The sequence below is a fragment of the Propithecus coquereli genome, unplaced genomic scaffold, assembly GCF_000956105.1.
Source record: "Propithecus coquereli isolate 6110/MARCELLA unplaced genomic scaffold, Pcoq_1.0 Scaffold5, whole genome shotgun sequence".
Classification (NCBI taxonomy): Eukaryota; Metazoa; Chordata; class Mammalia; order Primates; family Indriidae; genus Propithecus; species Propithecus coquereli.
This window is the reverse complement of record NW_012150840.1, coordinates 5,872,943-5,898,119: the sequence shown is the minus strand read 5'-3', so window position 1 is coordinate 5,898,119 and position 25,177 is coordinate 5,872,943. Positions and strand designations below refer to the sequence as shown.

Here is a 25,177-nt window from a genome sequence, read left to right as displayed (position 1 = left end):
GGTCAGGGGACCACATTTTATGTGGCGATGAGATAGATCTGCACTGTCCAACAAGTAGCCACTAACCATATAAGACTATTTAAATTTTCATCTAAATTAATTAAAATGGAAAATTCAGCTCCTCAATCATACAAGCCACATTTTAAGTGCTCAATAGTCACATGTGGCTAGTGGCTACATATTGGACAGCACAAATATAAGACATTTATTTGCATTATCAAGAAAAGTTCTATTGGACACCACCACTCTATCATTCAATCATTAAAGAGTATGTAAATCTTATAAGAGGATCAAGTTCAAAGCAAGAGTATCAATGATTCGTAGCCTTATAAGGAGCTTACTGGGACTTTTAGGTGATAGTTGAGGACTGATCTAAAGTGTTTGACTCTAAACATTACTGTCACCAACATGAATGAAGGACTCAAAAGCATGTACAGTAAATAAGCAAATAATACAAAATGAGGAGGGAAACAAATCAGAAGCCAATAAAAATGAAACAAATGAAATAGGTACAAGTAGCAAGAACTATGCTTAGGGATGGCAGGGGTGGGGGATGGGTAAAGCATCTAAATACAAGATGGAAAATGACTAGGAACATAGGAGAAAAGGAACCAGAGGTTAGGATCCATGAGCTGTCAACAACAGAACACTTGTTAAAAGCATCATAAGCTGGGTGCACTGGTATGTGCCTGTAGTCCCAGCAGGAGGATCTCTTGACACCCTGGGCAACAAAGCAAGACCCCATCTCAAAAAAAAAAAAAGGAAAAGGGGGAAAAAAAATCATTAACACACTATCAGTCAGAACTGTCTTTGGCTTGAGCCTTCCTTTTCCAACTCAAAAGAGTTTGCACTAGAGTAGTAAAAATGGCTAAACTGTAAAAAAAATATTAAAAAGCTTAATATTACAGACAACCACAATGAAGCTACCCAGCAAAATACCCAATTATACAAAGGGTAATTACACAAACTTTCTAGTAAATAACAAAAATTGAGGCTAATCTGTAGCAAAAATGTAGGTTAGATTTAAGAAAAAACTTCCGCACCAGAATAGGTTACCAAGGACACATAAGGCCTAGAATAAGTTATGAAGATTATAGCTTTGGAAATGAAAACAGTCATCCTTGAGCAGAATGGCTTAGGGGTAGATGTAAAGGCAAGATGAATGAGTTGACATCGGGGTTCTTCTAATACTAATTCTTCCAAAGTTCACACTGTAAAACAGCTTCGGCTTATTACAATGGAGAGGAACACGCCTTCCCCAGGTAGAGTACAACACTGAATAGGTGAATGACAGGGAGCAGCTCTGTGACCCCAGGCCAGTGCTGCTCACAGGGTAGGATAGGCCATCCGACTTCATCAAGCACTGACAATCCTCTGGGTGGTGGCTGTTTTGGAAATATGGTCAAGTCTAAAGTTGGTTATTTTAGAGTTTCTTAATTTACAGAACTATTGACATTTGGGGCCTGATAATTCTTTGTTGCAGGGACTGTCCCGTGGGAGGACATGTAGCAGCATCCCTGATCTGCACCCACTAGATGTCGGCAGCACCTGGCCCAAAAAACTGCCGAGAAGCCAAATGCCTAGATGTGGTATCCTCACTGAAAGGTAAGGAAACAAATTACATTTAAATTTAAAAATCAAAAGAAATACTTAAGGGGCTGTTCAGGGAACATGCTACTAATAACCTTTTGTAAAGGAAATAATAAAACACTGAAATGTCAATTTGAATTTATCTTTGGAAAAACTATTAACTGAAACGTCCTAATGCAGTTTTTACATGAAAGGCAATTTTTAGATCTCACAGAAGCTAAAAACTGAACTTCAACAGCAGTGCCTCCCTGTGATTCTCATTTTGCTCTGTGTGTTTCACTGACGTAGCTCTCAATAACAAGACATGGGATTCTCATTAAAGGATGCTTCCACCAGTGCTAAAATTATTAAAGCAAGGCAAGTGTACTTAGTCTGGTTCCAAAATATTAATTTACTTTATGTAAACATGAATAAATTTGCATATATAACCTCTTAAGAGAGGCCAGCTAAATTCCTACCTATGAACGTATTATTCTGGAAACCTCCGATATCAGCAGTAAAAGCCTGCTCTTGCTGGTTAGCAGTAACAGTAGCTGACAAAAGTGATTTCGTCCACTAGAGGGAACCTAGCTCATCATTGTTCCCTAAACAAATAGAAGCACAATAGTGAACAGAATAGGGAAGTGAGAAACCTCTGTGTACGTGTAGGGTGTTTATGTTGCATGCAGGGAAAGAAAAGGGTAGGAAAGCGATAAAACTCCCAAACTAAACTCTCTGCCTCTAGGTCACCTTAGTATTTGTATGAAGGAAAAAAACTAACCACATTTCAAAGCATTTCTTTTCCTTGTGCAAAATAAGTAAAAAGGTATTATCCTATTCGAGGTAGACTAAAAAACAAAAAAATCCCATTTTTTTTTATAAAAGTCATTAAGATTGCTCTGTATCTTACTAAAAATAGTTTATTGCCTTATAGGTCAGAGCTATTAAGTGCTGTTCATAGCAAATATTATCTGCACCTAGAATTAACTGCCTGCTAGGCACAAAACAAAATACTATTATTGGAATAATGGTATTTCAACTATGTAATTGATTGAAAGTTCATTACATTTATGGTAAGAACCACAGGTAAAGCCTTTCAGGCAGCTGTGAAGCAGAAACTCAGTCATTGACTATCAAGTGGTTCTTGAATGAGGACAAATCAACTCTTTATATTTAAAACATTCTTTTAGTGGAAAAACAATATAGGTTCATTGTAGAAATTTTAGAAAATACAAATAAGCTTAGAAAAGAAAATTTAAAAACCACCTTTAACCTCACCATTCAAAAATAACTACCAAATACGTGTATGTATCCTTCTGGTTTTTTCTATGCATACAATCATTTATATTTTTATTCTTTAAAAGTTGAATCTTTTAAACTATTTTCATTTCATATCTCTATATAAACATATACATTTATACATTTTTTATGTAAATTTTTTAATGGATACACAGTATTTCATTGTACATATTACATCATAATTTATTTAAACTTCAAATAAGTTTTAAAGCAGCCTCTACTGTTGGTATTTAGGTTGTTTCCAGCTGTTCACTGTGAACATCCCTTTAAAGGGCTCCTCTCTTCCTGTGTGATTTTGCCACAAAAGCAGCTCTGACGCTTATTTCCTCAGAAAAGGCTTCACTATAAAACGCCAATTATACAAGCAAAAAAAAACTCAGAGTCGATTCTGACCTTAGTTCTACCACCTCAGGGGCCCGTCATTCTCCCTTCCTGCTTCCCAGGGTTGTGTCCTCCTCCGTGGGGCATCTGTACTCACGCTCACAGACACCTCCCATTTCTTGGACATTCCCATTCTCCTAGCATACATCCTGGCTACGTAGGTGTCGGGGGGAACTTCCCAAACAACCCCCAACCCCCAACTGGTATTTCAAAAACACATGGGCCTTTATTTTGACAATGAAATTCCTGTTACTGCAGAAGCTCTGTCCAACTCTACTTCAGTGCTGGAAGCAGGCAGGCTTGCAGCCACATCCCGATGACAAACAATGCAGGCTCCTCTCCCTCAGAGAGCATCCTACGGATCACAAGGGTTAATGGCCTAATTCTTTCTTATCTTCCCCATCCACATTCATCACAAGACATCCTGCCCAGGAAGGCAAGAATGAGGGGTTATTGTTAAGACAGAATGAATGAGACAATGTGCAGTTCTGTTCTCCTGACCTGACAATGTGACCGGGGACACTATGACCAGAGAGGGGCACGGGCTGGCCTCTGTGCATCCTGGCACAGCTGCCTTCTTGTGCTGCGGAAAAACGGACCTGGCTCTGGAGACCCCAACCCAGACCCTCGCCACCCTCAGGAGCAGCAGGGGAAGCCGGTGAACTCAAGATACCACCAGGGGACATGCTCGCTCCCAGAGCATCTCTTGGATCCAATTCCTGGCTGCACTTTCCTAACCCAGGTATCCCTGGGTGATCAGTTTTTTCTTCTTTAAGACATCAAGTGTGATGAGCTTCTGAGAACGCCAGCTGCACAAGCAGCTTGGGAAGAATCTCAGTTGCTCAGATCTCTAATCCTAAATCGGAGGTTTAAGAAAACTGTGAGTCATGGCATTTGTATACCAAGACAGTAACACACCAGTCCCATCAAGAGCTGTACTGTTCCTCCAGGCACTGGGGAGGAGGTACTTCTATGGAGATGTTCGAGGGGGGCAAAGGCATTTTTGTTCACTGGGTTGGCACGCACTTCCCCACAGAAACTATTCAAACGCATACTGTACTTTCTGGTGAAATCACGTCTCTCAGAGTTGATGATGAAGAATTTTCTCAAAGACCAGAGCCAAGAGCCAAAAGAAAAGGCCACAGAAGAAACCAGAATCCTTCTCTTGGGAGTTCAAAGTCTTGTTCTACCCACCAGCTTACATTAGGCTTCGAAAGCGGAGGAGTTTGAGGAAGATGCCGGAGGTCATGAGAAAGGCAAGGGTTTCTTTGTAGCACTCTGGTTTTTTCCATTCCAAACAATTAAAACAGAAAGAACCCAAAACTCAAAATACAATTTCAGAGAACACCCAGATTCCCCGAAGCCAGACTCACTCTGTGGCCACTATCTGGGGGATGGGCTCATCCAGCAACTCCAAGCTGTGTAGGATCCAGTAGCAGAGCCAGGGGCGGCTGGCGTCCAGACACTGCGAGAGGGACAGGGAAAAAACACACCCCTTACTCAGAACCGTTCCAAGACACTGCTGACAAGGCCACATCTGTCTCACTCCCGGCAGCCTGGCGAGGGGGAGGAGGGCACGCTTGAACAACAAGGATGCTTTGCTTTGTGGCCCTAGCTAGGAGCGAAAATGACCATCTATGGGAAAAGACGATGGGATTTAAAAAGTTGACCTTGAACCCAGTGGCTGCTTCCCTGGTGGGCATCTAAGGAAGGCTGAGCAGAGGACTTCGGACATGCCAAGAAGTTAAGGGCTCCTAGAGACCCAGGGAGATATATAATCTAAGAAAGGGACTTCCTAGATTAATTCATTCACTGATTCAACAAATATTTGGTATGTATCTACTTGTGCCAACCACTGTATTAGACACTGGGGACAAAATAATGAATAAAATCTGGTTCCTATTCTTGAAATGCCCGGCTATAGAATGTGTATGGTTATCTGTAGAGGAAAAGGACACCAGATAGACACGTAGGTACAAGTTACCTCATGTCTTTCTGGCACAAGGTAGAACATGACCCATGAGTACGTGTACCTGGATAATGCTATAACGGGCAGAAACAGAGTCTTGAGGGAGCATACGGAAGAGATTGGCTAATTCTGCCTAGGGGAGCTGGGGAGGGGGAGGCTTCCAAAGTTGACATGTGAACAGATCTTGATCCTAATTCAAGCCGTAAGTGGTTATTGTGCGTTCAAGACTAGGCAGGGCAGGGAGTAGTACTGCCCCAGTTTTACAGACTGAAAGTATATAAATGGGCCTAGAGAGATTAACTTTTTCCAGATTACAAAAATAGTAAATATCAGAACTGAGACAAAAAATCTAGGTTTTTAGACTCTCACTCTGGTGCTCTTGCCATCAGTCAAGCTGCTCTCTTGAAAACTATGATGTCCCCAGCTGCAGCTAACCTACTGCCTGGAGGGGGCAGATAGGTGGGCAACTGAAGACACTACTGTGGCCCCAATTTAATCCCTACTCCTCCTCTTGCTAGCTATGTGCCTTTGAGCAAATTACTTAATCTTGCAATGCCTGTTTGCTTACCTGTAAAAAATAAAGACTGACCTGCCTCGTGGAGTAGTTATGAGGATGAAACGAGAGAATGCATGGTGAGCTTTAGCACTCCGTTCAATACATTGTTAGCTGTTATGGAATTAACTGTGTCAGGGCAGACTGGACCCTAACCACTCAGGACCAGAGGCAAGGATTGAAAATCGATGGCTCCCAGGCACTATCTAGCCTGTGGATGTTTTTGTTTAATTGGAATTGGTTGCGATGTTTAACTGTTAGGAGAGTCACTTAAAAATATGGATTTCTGGCTTCATTTGGGGAAAAAAACAAGATCTGGCAACCCTGGGCCTACACTCGGGGATGGCAGCGATGGGTGGGAACAGGGTAAAGGCACGGGGCTTCCCGATAGCCTCAGTCTCCACCCAGCCCACTTTGCTTATTTGTGCGGCCAGCTCAGGCCCCACGGGCATTTGAGCTGGCAGATCTCTGCCACAAATCATCAAATGTAGAACTCCAAATAAAAAGCAGATTAAAAGTAGAGCTGCTCTGTGGAAAGCGGGGCAGGAAGACTGGAGGACCCCAGCGCACGTTCCCTTTTTGCTGCCACTCAACCCCACCCAACGCACGTCCACCTCCACCAGCCCTGTGGCTCCTCTGTGAGCCCTCGGGTGCTGGGAATGACTTCAGATCCACTCTGAGTCTGGGCCTAGGTGTTAAACTGCAAGGAGTACTCTCTGGGATTCACGTATTGGTCCTCTGGCTAGTACAGAAATTAGATCCATTTAGAGGGCAAGGGGTTAGGGATGAGTAGGCAACTGACTTTCAGCTAGCCGTCGAGGGCTCTAGAAGTTAGCATTGAACCCCTCAGCTGTGACCTAATGGGAGGAGAAAGCCCCACGCCATCTAGGGTGCCCCACTAGCTCTGGAAGAGACCTCGTTCTGCCCCTTGCAGAGGTGGGAGTCCCGGCTCTGTGACAGCACCCTGCTTCCCGCCAGAGCCACATGGTACGTAGCATGAATTGGCACCAGGTCAGACCCCACAGCCTTTTACTTCAAATAGAAGAAAAGGAGGAACGCGTGGCTGATAACCTGACAGAAAGAGTTCCTGGGCGACGTGTTTACCTCATAGGCGTCTGTCAGTTGTCGAAGGCCCCTTTTCAGATAATGGAAGTGCTTCTCCCTCTGTAAAATAAGCCTGGAAAGACAAACAGCTTGTGAGCCCATTCTAATAGCCTGTGCTGCCACCCCACAAATGCGCGCGCGCGCGCGCGCACACACACACACACACACACACACACACACACACACACACACACACTCTCGGTTTCAGGACGTCCCCCCGCCCATCACTGAATGGATGACCAGCAACTTCTTCAGCTCCCAGGGCAACCACACCAGAGAGAAGAGGCCTGCGTCTGAATGTCTCCAAGTGTCTGGGGATCGTGCCAGCAGACATTTTGAGAGTCTCCTAAAGGATGTGACTTTGGGCTAACTGAAGAGCTGCAACGAGCACACGCAGCCAGGCAGTGACAGCCCACCCAGAAAGCTCCTCCAGGATTTAAGAACAGATATCTTGTGTCTCCCCATCCTGTTAAACCTCAGCCCCGCCACTTCCCTGAGTCGGTTAGTTGCTGTTGTTTCAGTTGTTCCTTCTGGGGTCACGCCTCCAAGGTCTGTAGTCTGTACCCTGCCTGCCCCTGGTTATCCATCTGTTATTCCCTCCCCAAAATTCCACCTCCCACGTGTGACCCTCAGCCCTGGCCAGTCGCTGTCCTTGGCACTGATGTCAACAATATTGGCTTTAAGATGGAATGTGCCGCCCATGGCCACCTGCACAGGCAGGGCAAAGGACAGAGGCTGCACTTCTTGCCTGGTCTCGCAGAGGGGCCTGTGCGACTAAGGAAGGAAGGAAAAAAGAACAGAATGTCAAGACATTCACTGTGCTTGCTGATTACAGAAACGAGAACCATTCCCTTTTCTAGGTAGTCAATTCAACAATTTATTTATCAAACTCCCACTGTACTATGCTCAGAAGATCCTAATGTAGTCTTTACCTCAAAAAATCTTTCAATTCAAAAATGAGGTAAGTAGATAAATGGTTATAATACAAGGAAGAAATCAGCATGTTTCATAAAGGAAAGATAAAATACTTTAGCTGGGTGCAGTGGCTCGCACCTGTAGTTACAGCTACTTGGGAAGTAAAGGCAGGAGGATCACTTGAGCCCAGGAGTTTGAGACCAGCCTGGGCAACATAGTGGTGAGACTCTGTCTCTAAAAATAAATAAATACATAAAAATTAATGAGGCTCCAGAGGTAGGGAAGCATCTCACGAAGAAAGGAACAAACAGGAAAGTTCATGTGGAAGAGGTAGAATTTGAGATGAAGGGCCCTGGTAGATGGAGAAGTTTTAAATTAAATTTTACATAGCCGCAAGTAGCTAATAGCTGCTGCCTTATGTTGTAGGTAGGTACAAAGCGTACAAGAGGAGTCACAGGAGGGGTAAACTGGCCTAAATTTAGGAATGAAAGAGGAATAGAAAAAGCAGCTGAGACCCTTTTCACAGGAGTCTGGGATACAAGCTGAGGAACTTTGCCCACTCAATTTAGTGGGCAAAGAGAAGCCCTCAAGGTTTCTGAGCTGAGAAGAAAAATGACCAGAAGTGTGCTTTAGAAGCAGCAGCTGACAGCAGCGGTACTCAACACGTGTTTACAAAGTGAACTGAGCGACAGCACCGCAGTGGGCAGAGATGGGGAGGAGAGACTGGGTTCGAAGCCGTGAGGAGCTGCCTGGTGACAGGTACTTAGGGCCCGAGCTAGTGTGAGGCCCCATGATCAGCTGACTTCTGGACACGTGGACTTTAGGGCACTGGAAGCATAATCAGGTGAGGGCGTCAACTGACTGCTGGAAACACATGGGGCTCAGGAGAGGAATCCAGGTTATGTATACAGACGGGGAATCACTTACCTGCCTGTAGGGGACTGCTGAAGCCAGGAGAGAAGATAAAAGCAGAGAAAGTCTGAGTACAGAACTGAATGAAGACCCATCTTTAAGGGCTTGGAGGAGGACGAGGAGCCAGTGAAGGAGAGAAATAAGGGAGTTTACACACATAGGGGAAGGCCAGAGGCAGGGTCCTGTCACAGGCAGTAAGGGAGGAGGGAATTTCACGAAGGCATTTAACAGTGGCACATGCTGCAGCAAGATCGAGGAAAAAGACAACAAAACCACAGAGTGGCTGGCAACCTTCAAGAGCGTTCAGGGCAGTGGTGAGGGCAAACCATAAAGGAGGCCAGACTCAGTTTCTCTTTCAGGGAGATCCAGCCCAGCCAGGACTCAGGGCGCCCCCACTCGGTGTGGGCGGAGTGTCTGGTGCGGGGATAGATGCTGCTCTGCTCCCCACAGCGATGGTCCAGAGGGGGACTAGGCCCACAAATGGCAAGTGGGGCCCCGTCTGATAAACACTGTGCTCAGGGAGGCGCGGAGGGCCCTGGCAGCCACAGGAAGGCATGGAGGATCAGAAAACTCTTCCCAAGGGCAACAGCATTGAGGCTAAGGCCAGAAGGACATGAGTTAGCCAGGCGAAATGAAGAGGACACCATGGCACCTTCGAGTTAGTTTAGTTCATTCAGCTGCAGCAAAAGTGCAAGGGAGTGAGCAGAGAGAAATCAGATGCTGAAAATGCAAGAGCCCAGATAAATCTGTCAGGGAAGGTCCCCAGATAAGAGGGAGGGGGTTGGGATGAGGGTATGGCAGGAGGGGTGAGCCTGCAATGAGAAAGGATTCGACATTCTTGAAGCCAGAAATGATGGGCACAAGTAAAAAGCTGGCCAAATGTAGGAGTTTGAAGTGGGAAAAGGAAACAGGAAACTCAGGTGGGGCGGCCTCAATCTTCTCAGGAACTAGGAGTCAAGATCACGGGAGAGTTGTGGATTGGCCACGGTGCTGAATGTGTTAGGGAATCCACATGACATGAATAGAAAGATTATAAAGCAGTTAGTGAAGCCCACTGGAAATTAAATTTTGGTGAAGACAGTTGGCAGCCTCAGGAGAAACCAAACCTGGGGACACCTTGACCTTAGACTTCCGGCCTCCAGAACTGTGAGAAAATAAACTTCTGCTGTTAAAGCCACCGTCTGTGGTACTCAGTTATGGCAGCCCAGCTGACCAATACCCTTACTGGTCCTTCACTCTCGATTCACCTCTATCTGAAATTTTTTCTGTGTTGGAACTTAAAAAAGAAAAGGTATGCTTGGCACGGTGGTTCATACCCATAATCCCAGCACTGTGGGAGACCAAAGCAGGAGACTCACTTGAGCCCAAGAGTTCAAGACCAGCCTGGGCAACATAGCCAGACCCCTGTCTCTACCAAAAATAATTTTTAAAAAATTAGCTGGGTGTGGTGATGTGCACCTGTAGTCCCAGCTACTCTGGAGGCTGAAGCAGGAGGATCGCTTGAGCCCAGGAGTTTGAGGCTGCAGTGAGCTATGGTCGCACCACTGTACTCCAGCCTGGATGACAGAGCAAGACCCTTTCTCAAAAATAAAAACAAGAAAGAAAAGCTAGAGCTCTTCCCCTTTTTTTCCCTGAACAAGTCAGCCCCAAAACCATTCAGTTAGGTGGAATCGAACAAGATGGGCTCTGTGCAGGAGTTGAGGGTACGGAGGTGGCATGCAGGGTGTCAGAGCTCAAGTGGATGAAGAGGGTGTCTGTGCAGTTGAGGACGGAAGATCGGGCCGTGCAAAAGCAATGATAAAATAGGTAAATCTACTGCGGCTACTGGAAGTTAGGTTTCCACTGTCTGAGGAAGAACTTACAAACATACGTGCACTGGGTGGCCACGCAAATTATATTCCTCGAGCATGAGCCCACTGGGTTTGAAGGCCCTTCACGGAGAACCTCCACCCACCTCTCTCCAGCCTCATGGGCGCCCCCACTGATCTGCAGCCACAATGCCTTCTTTGAGCTCTGCTCTTTTCAGTCTCGGGACTTCAGCACATGCTGTTCCCTCTGCCTGGAGCCCACCCAGATCCCATAAGTCAGCCAAGCCTACTCATCCTATATGTCTCAGCTTAAATGTCACTTTCTCTGAGAGACCCTCCCTGTGATTCTCTCTCGGACCATCCCATTGATAACTGTGTATCTGTGTTCATTTGTTTACTGTCCACCTCTCCCATGAGACTGAGAGCCCAGCCGGGGCATGACAGGGGTCAGCTTTGCCCGCTCCTGTTTCCCAGAGTCCAGCAGAGTCCCTGGTCCTTTGGAGACCCTCCAGATACTGTTGCTGAATGAGTGAGAAAAGGAATGACTTTACATGAGTACAGCAGAGTGGAATGATAGCAAACACCCTTCCTCCCCACAAACCCGGACCGTCCCTGAGAATCAGGCCTTTGGTGTGACGGATGAGAGGACAGGGGATTCAGTCCATTGTTGGCTCCTGGGAACTTTCTAAACCCACTAAAGCCAAGGGCCTCTCTAGCCAAACAGCGAGCATCTGGCACATAAGTAATAAGCCACTTGAGGAAAGGTCAACTTATTTGTAAGACCTTGAAAAGAACATAAGAAGGACTGTATCTTCTAACTGCTCTCGATTTGGGAAATTCTAAAATAGCATCACACATAGGAATGGCAGGAAACATGGATGCTAAGCAGGCACCTGTGTGAGACCTGCTTTGAGAGCTTTAACTCAGAGTATTCAGGCTTCCAAGCCACTGTCAACACTTAACCTGCAGGGCTCTGTTAGCACAGGGACATTATTAATATTTCTCACTTCTGAGGAGCACCAGGCCCCTTTTGCCCAAAAGAAGACAATTTTAAAATTATATGCGAGAGTGGTGTGTGTGTAGTTTATGCATTGCAGCAATCTTATTAAAGCCATGGAAAAGGGTAAATCTGTAAGGGTGTGGAACAGTGAAAATACCCACAGCAAAGGAAAAACTAATTTTCATGGGAAAGCAGGACGTTCATAAACAAAACCGTTAAAAGCATGGTCAAAAAGCTCCTTGGGACTGATGACCCCATTTCCAAGTAGAGTCACAGCCTTAGACAGAGGAAAATCATTCTTGGGAAGGGGATTAGTTGCAGAATGTACTGACATTCAGCTCCAGCCTTGAATTTCAGCCACATCTGCTATTCAGCTTTGCCTCTGGAAGGCTGAATAGGCAAATGCCTACTTCAGCATCACCGCAGGCGTCCCTGGGCCTGTGAGTGGTCAGTGGTCCCGGGAGTGTGTGCAGTTCTGTCTCGTCTGATCAGCACCATAACTTCAGAGACACATGCCATCTAGATTGACTGCTAATATCCGAATACGGACTTTAGCTAACACTGAAGGTTTATTCCTGCATTATACTATCAGACTTAAATTTTGACTACCAAAATGTTAATTATTGAAATTGTGATAATAATTTAAAATTCTGATAAGTTTTCAGATTTATTCTCATATCCTAAAAGTTCATTCTTTGATGTTGGGCTTCAGCCTTATATTGGTATGTTGATTTAGGTACTTAGTCATTCAGCCAAAATGTGTGATGTCTCTAATATTAATTAGCATTCTTAAAAACACTCGTGTTCATAGGCAACCATGATAAAATAGGAAATTTTCAGATTCCTGAAATAACAGAGAGCCCTGACACATTCTAATTCCACAAAGATCCAAGCCCAAGAGGAACATTTTTGTTTTCCACCCACATCTGACCTAAGACCTCTGAATCAGGGGATTTTACGCCTCTGTGGGCTCCAATACCACTCCCAAAACACTTCCTCCTCCCAGACTATAACCTCCCATTCTCCCCCTTATCACAGTAAGAATAAGAGAGTCCCAGGGCCCTATCTTGATGGTAGGTGAAAAAGGGATGTCAAATAATCAAAGGTTCCTCGTGTGGAGAACACAGATGTGTGTCCACAGAGCCCAGGCAGTAGATGGTGACTCAGAGACCAATCAGGTGAGTCATGTGGGGGACAACTGCTCACAACAAAGCCCCTCCTAGAGCAATCACACCCCTCACCAAGTCCCCCACCTCTGGTGAAGCTCTGCAGGCAGCTGCTTGTGCGTAGGGGAGTGGCATTGCCATGGATGCTGTTATATGTAAGAGAGTTCAGTCTCCTAAGCTGTTTAAATAAATCTCCAGCTGTGGCTCATGACGAGAGGAATAGTTCATTTTACTGAGGTCTAAGCTTTGGGTGAATGCAGAGATTTGGGGGAAGATTCCTCTAGCTAATATTTTCCTCCTTTCCTTCCCCAGGGAAGGAAGATGAAGTTAACCCTCCCAATCCGTCTTTCCCTGTAATCACTTGCCTTTTCCAACTGTTTTTTGTCTTACCTAATCAGAATTTTTTTTAAGGAAATGGTGGCAAAAAAGACACAAAGGTAACAAGGCTGGAAGCATTTGTAATGTACCAGTAAGCAGAAGTACCTAGAGCCTGGCTTGTGTTAGGTCTCAGCAGTCAGGAGACGTAAGGAGGTGCGGCTGGTTCCTAGACCCTGCAGCTTCCCAATCAAAGTCAATCAGCCAGTGGCCTAACCACACTTTGTTCAGAGGTTGTCAAAGAAAAGCATTCTCAGCCAGGCATGGTGGCTCACGCCTGTAATCCTAGCACTCTGGGAGGCCGAGGCGGGTGGATCGCTCAAGGTCAGGAGTTCGAGACCAGCCTGAGCAAGAGCGAGACCCTGTCTCTATTATAAATAGAAAGAAATTAGCCAAACAACTAAAAATAGAAAAAATTAGCCGGGCACAGTGACGTGTGCCTGTAGTCCCAGCTACTCGGGAGGCTGAGGCAGGAGGATCACTTGAGCCCAGGAGTTTAAGGTTGCTGTGAGCTAGGCTGATGCCACGGCACTCTAGTCCAGCCAACAGAGTGAGACTCTGTCTCAAAAAAAAAAAAAAAATATATATATATATGTGTGTGTGTGTGTATATATATATAGAGAGAGAGAAAAAATTAGCCGGGCATGGTGGTACACACCTGTAGTCCCAGCTACTCAGGAGGCTGAGGCAGGAGGATCGCTTGAGCCCAGGAGTTTGAGGTTGCTATGACCTAGACTGATGCCATGGCACTCTAGCCCGGGCAACAGAGCCAGACTGTCAAAAAAAAAAAAAAAAGAAAAGAGAAGAAAAGCCTTCTATCATTAAGGTAAAATGATGACAACACACAGTTCTCGACTACTAATTGATCAATTCTGATGGCTTCAGAGAAACAATTGTGCCTGGAAGAGAAATACTAATAAAGGAATGAAATAATCTTATAAAATTCTAGTGTGACGCATTATAAAATACTGGAAAAAAAGAGAAAAAGGCTCAAATGATCACATTTCTTTTTATAGTTCCCTTTTTGGAATTTCTGACCTCACAGGGCTTAGAAGACTTCAACTTCCTAAGCTCCAAGGAAAACAAAAGGCAATATATTTCTCATTTGAAATGTCATCCTTGGGATCTGCTGCACAATTATTAATGATTGGTAATTGGGAGAAGCTTAAACTTCTCATGTTTTTCCCGTCAAATAATAATTTACATTGAAGGAATCCATCCTTTGCCATCCCCCTGGACTCTATGTTCAAAGTGCAACATGAAAAACTTGAGAGTTCTCATCTGAACACCAGAGCGGCAGGCCACAACTGTACAAAAACCTGGAATTCCTCTCTCCGTCTTCAGACCTCAGAGTTTTGGCCTTCAGGGGCATCCCCAAGTAACACCTGGTGGCTCAGTTCGAGTGGAGCGTCTCCTCTAAACAGCGTTCTACTAGAGGAGGAGTCGGAGTCATAAGCACATCCAGGTAGCCACAAGGTCAAGAAACGCCAGTCTCGCAGCAGAGTCCCCCCACCCCGACCCCTGGTAGTTAGACACATGCAAAGCGAAAGGAAGAAAGTATCCCACGGGAGGTGGTGCTCTCCCAGATCCCCTCAAATTCCTAACCACAGCTTACCTTGGTACAAGGTGGTTGAACTTGTAAGAACTGAAGACCTCCTGGATCTTTTCTTCTACTTTTGCCTAGTAAGGATGCAGGAGGCAGGAGAGAGAAAACAAGTACAGATGAGACCTCTATCAACTTTTTCTTCCTATTGCCACAAATGCTTATTGGCTAGAATTACTTGGTGTGGTTTGGTACCTCATAGTATGTAAGACTAGATTCAGGGGTTCTTCTGGATGACAGGCTTAGGACAAGGGGGGAGGGAGGAGGGAGGGAGAGAGGGGAAGACAGAGACAGAATCCCCAGTACCATGCTGGCATCACAAGTGACTCCAGTAACCTCATCCATAACATCCAAACTAATGGTTTGGTGTTTGGCTCCCTGGCACCAATTAATTACCCAGGGAGCAGATGAAGATGGATACCTTTTGCTTGTGTAGGAGACCAGAATATGCCACCCCAAAATATGCCTCAATGGCATAAGAATTATTTTGAGCTGATTTTTTCTGAGAAACTACAGATACAACAGAAGCTCTGAAAACAGAGAAGTTACCCTTTTGTAAGGGAAATTTATATTTATAAAGGAAATCTCCATTTGCAAGTGTGTCTCCCTCTCTGTACCAGATGGGAGGAAAAACTAGACCACAAGAAACTCTTATCAATGGAGAAGGCACCTACTTAAATCTGAGTAACAAACCTTAGTCTTGTTTACCAAACTTTTCCTGGTCATCTCCCCATATTGAAACCACCCTCCAAAAACGGGGTACAAGGTGAGAACTATGGTAAAGGCCTAGCTAAAAATAATGATCCTAATTAGTCACCATCCCTGTTTGCTTCCCTCTAATTGCCACTCTGGAGCCACACAGCTGGTGGTCATAAAGATTCTTAACTTCTCCCCATAGCTGGTGTCCATAAAGATTCTTAACTTTCTCCATAGAGAACATCACCTTTTTGAGACCTAAAGGTAGTTTCTGAGATATCTTCCAGGCCCTGCATTCCAGTGGATTGGCTGACCCCCCCAGACCAGCGGCCCATACCAAGAAACCGACTCAACTGGAATTGTGACCCCCTGAAACACCACAAGAGATGATTTATACACTCCTATAATTTTGCCCCGATTAACAAACCTATTTGCCTAACCTTTGCCTGCCAAACTACCCTTAAAAAACCCTGTCTCCCCAATTCTCAGGGAGGCGGTTTTGAGAAATTTCTCCTGTCCCGGCTTAGTGCTATGTGGAATAAAGACTTTCTTTGCCATAAAACCTCCTGACTCAGCATATTGGCTTCTTGGGCAGCGGGCAAACGAACTTGGTTGGGTGGCAGCAATATCTGGCCTCCCCTACACTCTTCTTTGTATTTAATTGAAGATGCCATATAAGCTTGAGTTCTGGACCACCTCTTTCCCTGTTATTTTTCCCTAGGCATCTACCATGTATACATGAAATATACATATTAAAATTGTTTTTCTTTTGTTGATCTGTCTTTTATTATAAGGGTCCCAGCCTAATATTTAGAAGGGTAGAAGGAAAATGATTTTTTTTCCCTCCCCTAAACTTGAAAGATTTATTCTCGGCTGCTCTATGAAGTTGTTTGAGTGATCATTAACTGGCCACCCTCAAATACACAACTAGTGCTTGCCAAGGGTCATACTTCTCATTGCCAGATTGAACAGTTTAATAAAAATATTAAAGTCATCCAAGAGATTTATAAGAACTTCAATTGCTGAAACACTAATAGCAAATCTGTTCCTATGTCACACAGAGGACTCCACGGTCCCATAAAACGCAGGATCTCTGTGTTAGGTCCAGAGCCCAGAGAGACATCCGAAGCCTCAGGCGTAGCAAAATGCTGTTTATTTTGGGCATCTGGGTGGAGGCTGAAAAAAGCGTCCAGCCCAAGGGAGGGAAAAGCCTTGGGTTTTATAGAGGTTTTTTGGGGGGAGTAACACCTGCAGAGATAGGGGAGGGGGTAGCTTTGTCACTATTGGGGGGACAGGAATACCGGCATTGCTGTAGCTATCTGTGGTAGAAGTTAGATTTACAACCTCGGACCCTCCAGACTCCTGTGGTTTTTGTTTCACAGGCTTTATGATATTTTTTGGGTTCCCACTCTAAGTAAACCTAACACTCAGAAAGGTCACAAAAGAAATTCGACCACCTGCCTCCTCTGAAGACCACACTATAATGTGGTCCCACAGGAGAGCTCCAAGAAGGACGGGGTGTGGTAATGGGGGCAGGCTGGTTAACAGGACACAGAGTTTCACCTTTCTCCACATCCTGATCTCTGTAGTGAGGACTGTTCTTATAGAGATTTCCAGATACATAATAATCTCCTCCCTGGGAAGTTTCAAAAACGTGTCATTTATTTCTGGAGTTAGGAGTTAGACCTCCTAGTCCCTTTGACAAGTGTGCAAGAATTATCTGTGATGACAAGGGGGCAGTCACATGAATCATCTAAAATGGCAGCCAATCTAAATTTCATTTATGTTTGGTTTTAGGATATACTTTGATATTTGCCTTTGAACATGAATTTGAGGGATGATCTGGTTAAGACGTTACAATATTTCAAAAAAAAAAAAAACAGATTGAAGTCATCATGAGAATCTGACTCAGGAGGAATAAGTTGTCCCAGAATCCTCATTATCCTTTTTCCATTCCAGACACTCACACACAACTAAAATAAAGCACCAGCCTAATTGGAACACAGACTGCATTTCTCAGCCATGCCTTCCTTAGCTATAGGCTGAAGGGACAGAAAAATATACAAGAAACATATCAGATCATTAAATAAAGATTTGCCTATTATATACAGTTGTCTCATGGGGGATTGGTTCCAGGACCTCCCAAGGATACCAAAATCCACAGATGCTCAAGTCCCTGATATAAAATGGTGGTGTATTTGCATATAGCCTACATATAATACATCCTCCTGTGTATAGTCCTGTGTCACTTAATGACCGAGGGTACATTCTGAGAGACGCATCATTAGGTGGTTTCATCATTGTGTGAACATCACAGAGTGTAATACAAACCCAGATGATACAGCCTACTACACTCTTAGGCTACATAGTGTAGCCTGTTGCTCCTATGCTACAAACCTGTACAGCAGATTACCATAACAGCACTTGTAACACATGGCAAGTATTTGTATATCTAAACATATAAAAGGTCCAGTAAAAATACGGTATTATAATCTCTTGGGACCAATGTTGTTTAAGCATTCTGTCTACTGAAACATTGTTATGTGGCACATGACTGTACTTTAATTCATCTCTAGATTACTTATAATACCTAATGCAATGTAAATGCTATGTACATAGTTGTTATGTATATTGTTTAGGGAATAATGATAGGGGAAAAGTATGTACATGTTCAGTATTGATGCAATTTTTCTTTCTTTTTTTTTTTTTTTTAAAGACAGGGTCTCATGTTGCTCAGGCTAGTCTTGAACTCCTGGCCTCAAGAATCTCCCCGCTCTGCCTTCCAAATAGCTGGGATTACAGGCATGAGCCACTGGCTTTCAAATGTTTTCAATCCATGGCTGGTTGAATTCACAAATGCAGAACCCACTGCTAGAAATAACAGTACCGTCTGCACTCCCTGAGTTGATGAATTCCGAATGAAACAAAAATCAAATGAGAGGAAATCTCACTTCCTTTACCCCAGTACAGGCCTATTCAAATCCATGTGACTCAGTAACATCCCAAAGATAGTGGATTAGCCACCTTCTCCTCAGTGTCCTGACAACAGGACACCCAGGGAGAAAGGCTTCCAGTCCACAACTCCTTCATGAGAAGTCCCATCTTCAGCTCCCACTCAGGCAGCTTAAGCAGACAAGGAAAATGAGGTTTATTTCTAAACTAAGAAACCTGACAAAACATGGAAATATGTCATACCGCAAGTGGAAAATGCTTAAAATATTCCCAACATTCCCAACATAGTGTCATTTCTTTGGATTTCCTAATCATTTCTTTAGAATGAACAAGTGATATTCCAATGCAGTTAGTAATTGATTCATATCTGAAAATTCAAGTTATGAATTCTGATAAATACCTGAGTATTACAGGTCAGCCATTCATAATAATATTTTCTCTAAGAACTGGTGTTTTATTTCAAAATATTAAGGGGATACAAATGTTTTTCTTACATGGATACACTGTATGATGCTTAAGTCAGGCCTTTTAGTGTGTCCTCACCAGAACAGTGTTCATTGTACCCCACAGGTAAGTTTTTAATCCCTCACCCCCTTCCCTCCCTCCCCCCTTCTTTATATCTTTGTGCCTGTATATAGCCATCGTTCCCCTCCCACTTATAAGTGAGAACATGTGGTATTTGGTTTTCCATTCCCGAGATACTTCACTTAGAATGGTCTCCAGTTCCATCCAAGTTGCTGCAAAAGACATTATTTCATTTCTTTTTATGGCTGAATAGTACTCCATGGTGTATATAGACCACATTTTCTTTATCGACTCATGAAGTGATGGGCACTTAGGTTGATTCCACATCTTTCTGATTGTGAATTGTGCTGTGATAAACATTCGAGTGCAGGTGTCTTTGATAAAATGACTTCTTTTCCTCTGGGTAGATACCCAGTAGTGGGGTTGCCTCTTACCCATCACACCCAATCTCTTATCCTCTCTAGCTCCTGCTAACCACTAAGCTACTTTCTATCTCCCTAAATTTGCCTATTGTCAAATTTCATATAAATGGAATCATACAATATGTGGTCCGTTGTGACAGCATGTTTTCAAGGCTCGTCTATGTTGTAGCACGCACCAGTACTGTTTCTGTTACATATTTTTTTGTCAAATATTATTCCATTGCATAGATAGATCACATTTTGTTTACCAATTTATCAGTTGATGTATATGTGGGCTGTTTCCCTTTTTTGGCTATTATGAATAATGCATCTGTGAGTCACAGAAACCAGAATTCCTCTTCCCCAAGAGGCAGGTTTGCTGGGAACCAAGCTAAGCTTGTTAGAAATGTAAATTGTCAGGTAGTCTCACCAACTTATAGACTCGGGTGGGGGAGGGATCCACTCAACTGTTTTTAACAAGCCTTCCAGAGGATTCTGATGCATGTTAACATTTATGAAAGTTGTCAGAATCCAAATGGAGTCACCTTTGTTAAAAAATCCTGACAAATAGAGCCAGGGATGGCTATGAAGAGGGATTCTCATGCATAAATGCCTGATAACAAAAACTAACACAAAAGACTCGGCAAAAAAAAATCATAACCTTGCACAAATGCCATCGCAAAAGATATTTCTGCAAGGACATATCGTCCAGCAATTGCCTGTCAACCTTTTGACTGGCATCACCCTCGTTATTAGTCCTTGTAGCCAAGAATAATTATCTTAAAACAATTACATAATCCTTATTTTTCCTTTAAAAACCTTTGCCTTCCTTTACCTCCCTGAGGTAGTTTACTATGGTGCGTATATTCCTACTGCAATACCCTATACCAAATATTTTCTTTTAGAGACTCTCTGCTTCTCAATTTAGGCTGAAAGTTTGATTGATCAAAGAAGGTTTCTAGTAGTGGTAATGGTCACTAGATTTCAATTCAGAGGTTGATATGTAAAGTTTTACTTCAAATAGTACTTTCTTCATTCATAATTGTTATTGTTTTTTAAACTGCTCACTGTACTATTCTTCTGAATAAAGGATAAACAAAGATAACAAATATTTTTTAAATGTTTAAACAAACAAAACCTTTCTCTGAATAAATAACTTAATATTTTGGGTACACAGGAGACCAGAATATGCCACCCCAGAATAAGCCTCTTTGGCAAAAGGATTATTTTGAGCTGATTATTCTGAGAAACAGCAGACACAGGAGAAGCTCTGAAAACAGAGTAGAAGTTACCATTTTGTAAAGGAAATGTACATCTATAAAGGAAACATCTGTCTGTCTCTCCTTTTGTACCAGGAAGAGAAGGATGACCCTAAAGCACTGGGGACTCTTATCAATGCCGAAGGCACCAGCTTACATCTGCATGCCAAACCTTACCCTTGTTTATTGTGCTTTTCTGGTCACCTTCCCATTACCAACCTCCCAACATCCTTCTTTCTTTGTTTCAGCTGAAGATGGTATTTAAGCCTGAATTCTAAGCCACCTCTTTGAGATTTACTCATCTCTCTGGGTATCTTCCATATACACATGACTTATACGTGTTAATAAGCTTGTTTCTCTCATTAATCTGTCTTTTTTGATAGGGGGTCTCTGCTAAGAACTCAGAAAAGGTAGAGAGAAATTTTTTTCCTCCCCTACGGTTCCATGATTCAACAGGAGGCTGACTAAGTCCCCTTACCCAGCTTGTGTTCCTGTCCAGCACGGCTGAAATCCTCCACGAACGGTACCAGAGGTTCTCAGTCTTAGCTGCATAGTAGAACCACCAGAGGAGCTTTAAATAAGTATGGATGCATGGGTCCCACCCTCAAAGGTTCTGCTTCAATTGGTGTGAGGTGTGTTGGGGGAGGGGGGAGGGGAGAAATCAAAGAGCTCCCCAGGTGATTCTAATGTACAGCCAGATTCGAGAACCAGTACCCTCACTACTGTCAATTCCCTTTTTTAAAACTTGTTTTAACATCAGGTACTTCTAGAAGTAATGACGGAAAACTATGTTTATATCATAAACTAAAATGAACACTAGAGAGATTCCCAATTCCCATACAGATCAAAAATTTATTCTTATGAGCAATAATCCCACCTCACTCAAAGGACAGGTGTTTGTGATTATTATAAGATTCAGAAATCTTCCTCCAGCAGCATTTTTCATTAAAAAAATTCCTATAGCCTGTGCATATATGAAAACTTGGTATATGGGGGGATGGTAAAACCCACTATCAAAGGAAAAAACATGGACTATTAAGTAGATGTTGCTGGGAAAAAAATCAGCTTCCCATTTTATGTCCTCCTCCCCAAAAAATTCAGGTTGATTAAACTTGAAAAACATAAATCATTAAAAAAGCATAACAGAGTATCTTTGTATCCTTGGGATAGGGAAGGATAGCTTCAAAAAGTCCAAACTATTAATATAAGGAAAAAGATAAGAATATAAGCATAAGCAAAGTTAAGGGTAAAGAAGAGCTTAGGGGAAAGATATCTGGAACATATTTAAAAGATGCCATTTTGCACAAATTAAGACTGTTGATAGCCAGAAGTTTGAGGCCACCCTGGGCAACATAGCAAGATCCCGTCTCTCTAAAAAAAAAAAAAGTCTTCTGACAGTATCAGGTCTTGAAGAGAGTGTGGTGAAAACAGAACTCCAGTACCCCACTAGTTAGTGTTTAAATCACTACAGCCATTTTGGAGGGCAATATGGGAGCAGGTACTAAAACTGAAAGGCCAGAGACCCTACAACCTAGCAATTCTACTTCTTATACCTAGAGAAACTCTTGCACATGTGTACAAGGTGTGTATAAAGATGCTTACTACATTGATAGGAGTCAGGGCACATTACCCCAAAATAGGCACCTTGGCAGATTATTTTAACTCGAAAGCATTTGAGAAGTGGCAGGTGCGGGAAGGACTTTCTGACCTTTTCCTGAAACAGGTCATAAAACTCTCCAGCGTGAGGTGCCCTCCCTATATCTGGAAGAAAGGAGCATCCTTACCTCCAAAGACGAAGGGACACACAGAGGAATCAATGAATAGGCCTTGCTAAATTTCCCCTAGTTTCTACTTAGCTCATACCCTCTCTGTCCCATCACATTTTTCCATGACTTTCCACTCTTCATCAAACCTAGCATAAAAATACTCAGGTTTAACCACTTCTTCGGGTCTCCGCTTCCTCACAAAGGCTCCCATGTCACATAAAATTTATATTAAATAAAACCATATGCTTTTCTCTTGTTAATCTGTCTTTTGTTACAAGACCCCTGCCAAGAACTCAGAAGGTGGAAGGAAAACATATTTTTCCTCCCCTAAACAGTTTTGTAAATAACAGTAGAAGAAACACAGATACCACCCAAATGCCCATCAACAGGGAAAGAATGGATAAAATATACTATACTATACTACGTGATATGATACCGTTCAATACTATACTATACTGTACTTGCAGGCTGTCCCCTCTACTATATAGAATGGCATACTCTTATATACCATATAGTAGTATAGAAAAAATTTTGCAAATAACCAGAAGCAAAAAATAATAAAAATATTAGCAACTTTTAATTCTAGACTATAGGAAAATGGCTGTTAATTACATTATTTATACTTTTTAGTAACTATAAATTTCTTAGGAAAAAGAAGGGATTCCAAAGTGCTTAGTTTTGTGACACCTCATCGCCCACACCTACGTAGACAGGCTACAATATGCAAAGAAGCTGTGTTCTGAAGTTCATCGGTAAGTCAATTGCTTACACCTTATTCATTTTCCCATCAAAACAATATTATACCTAACTGTTAGGTTCCCAGGCCAGCCCCCCAAACATAACAAATGTTAATCCCAACAATACATCTCTCACCTTCTCTAGTCATGAGGCAACTGATCACTTAGGATATGGCAAAAAGGGAACATGAGTTCAGACTTACGGTCTACTAGTTTGTCAGAAGTATACCCCTGCTTCTGACAGGGCACTGGCTAGGTGTTTCTATGTACCGAACATTTTCAAGTTTACTGGTCAGATTTTATATATATGTGTGTATGCTCACACCTACTCACTCTCTCTCTATATATAAAATATATACACATGTATCTTTAAAACGTATAAACTAATATATATTTTATGTATACTGTACATATATACAATACAAACTAATACAGTCCTGTGCCACATAAAGATGTTTCAGTCAGCGATGGACCACCTCCACATACACCACAGTAGTCCCATAAGATTATCATGGAGTTGAAAAATTCCTGTCACCCAGTGATGTCACTCTTGTAACTTAGCAGAACGCATTGCCTGACTCACGTGCGTGTGACGATGCTGGTGTAAACAAACCTGTGCTGCCAGTCGCATAAAAGCAAAGCACATACAATCGTGCACAGTACATAGTACTCGATAATGATAACGAACAACCACATTACTGGCTTATGTATTTATTATACTATACTTTTTATTGTTATTTTAGAATGTACTTCTACTTACAAAAAAAAGTTAACTGTACATCAGCGTCAGGCAGGTCCTTCAGGAGGTATCGGGAAGAAGGCACTGTCATCACACAAGATGACAGCTCCCCGAGTGTTATTGCCCGTGAAGACCTTCCAGTGGGACACGAGGTGGAGGTGGAAGGCGGTGGGACTGATGACCCTGACCCAGTGTAGGTGTAGGCTAACGTGCGTGTTTGTGTCTTGGTTTTTAACAAAAAAATTTAAGAAGTAAAAAGAAAATTTTTAAAAATTTAAAAAGAGAAAATGGCTTACAGAATAAGGATATAAGTAAATATTTTTATACAGCTAGCTGTACAACATGCTTATGTTTTAAGCTTAGTGTTATTACAAGAATCAAAAAGTTTTTAAAAATAAAAACTTTATAAAGTAGAAAAGTTACAGTAAGCTAAGGTTAATTTATTATTGAAGAAAGCAAAAAATTTTTTTAATAAATTTAGTATAGCCTAAGTATGCAGGAGTGTGCTAGGCCCTCACATTCACTCACTGACTCACAGAGCAACTTCCAGCCCTGCAAGCTCCATGCGTGACAGTGCCCTACACAGGTGTACCATTTTTACCTTTTATACTGTATTTTTACTGTACCTTTTCTATATTTATACATGTTTAGATACACAAATACTTACCACTGTGTTACAACTGCCTACAGTATTCAGTGCGGGCTTGTAGCCTAGGAGCAATAGGCTATACCATACATGGATGTATAGTAGGCTATACCATCTAGGTTTGTGTAGATGGCAATACCGTCTAGGGCTGTGTAAGTGCACTCTACGGTGTTCACACAAAAACAAAATCACATTTCTCAGAACATATCCCATCATAAAGGGACATATGACTATAAGTGTGCGTTAGTTTGTGTTTTTCAATGATAGATTGTGTTAGACTCTAGGGGCCAACGATGAAGGGACTGTGCTAAAGTCTCCAAGACTTAGGTGCCGTGGCAATAAATAAAGAACTAACCATCTGTCTGCATTCTCGACAGCTCTGTTTAAAAGATAGCTCATGGAGTTTTTCTAGAAATCCAATCAATAGAAGCACAGAATAATTTCCATTCACCAATGAGTGGTTAAAGACCAACTAGTGCATCTGGTACTTTCTCTCAGTTTCTATCTAAAGCCAATCTCATGATGCACCAACTTTCATAGCACTGACTATCACTTCCCTTCTTCCTACATCTCCCCTTCTCTCCCAGAGGAGAACTGTTCCAGAAAGCAGATTTGCTGCCTGAGATTCATGCTATTGCAGAAGCTGAGGTAAAAAAAAAATCATTAATATGTTAAATATTAACATAAGGCAAGATTCTTTAAAAAAAAAAATCTCATACATCATGCTCAAATACTTACAAAGTACCTCTTTCTGTGGGAAGTTCTTCAAGTTTCTTTATTTTGAATACAGAGTATCAGTTGC

At 42.7% G+C, this 25,177-nt stretch overlaps 1 protein-coding gene across 1 annotated transcript in view; it reads right to left on the bottom strand.

Annotated features, from left to right (window-relative positions):
• Positions 1-25,177, bottom strand: part of FNTB (farnesyltransferase, CAAX box, beta) — a 61,310-nt gene that overhangs the window by 29,583 nt on the left and 6,550 nt on the right. The window contains exons 2-4 of the mRNA XM_012656177.1: positions 14,667-14,731; positions 6,876-6,948; positions 4,623-4,714 (exon numbers count right to left, since the gene is read on the bottom strand). Of these exons, the coding sequence (XP_012511631.1) occupies positions 4,623-4,714; positions 6,876-6,948; positions 14,667-14,731 (230 nt within the window). The remainder of the gene's footprint in view (positions 1-4,622; positions 4,715-6,875; positions 6,949-14,666; positions 14,732-25,177) is intronic.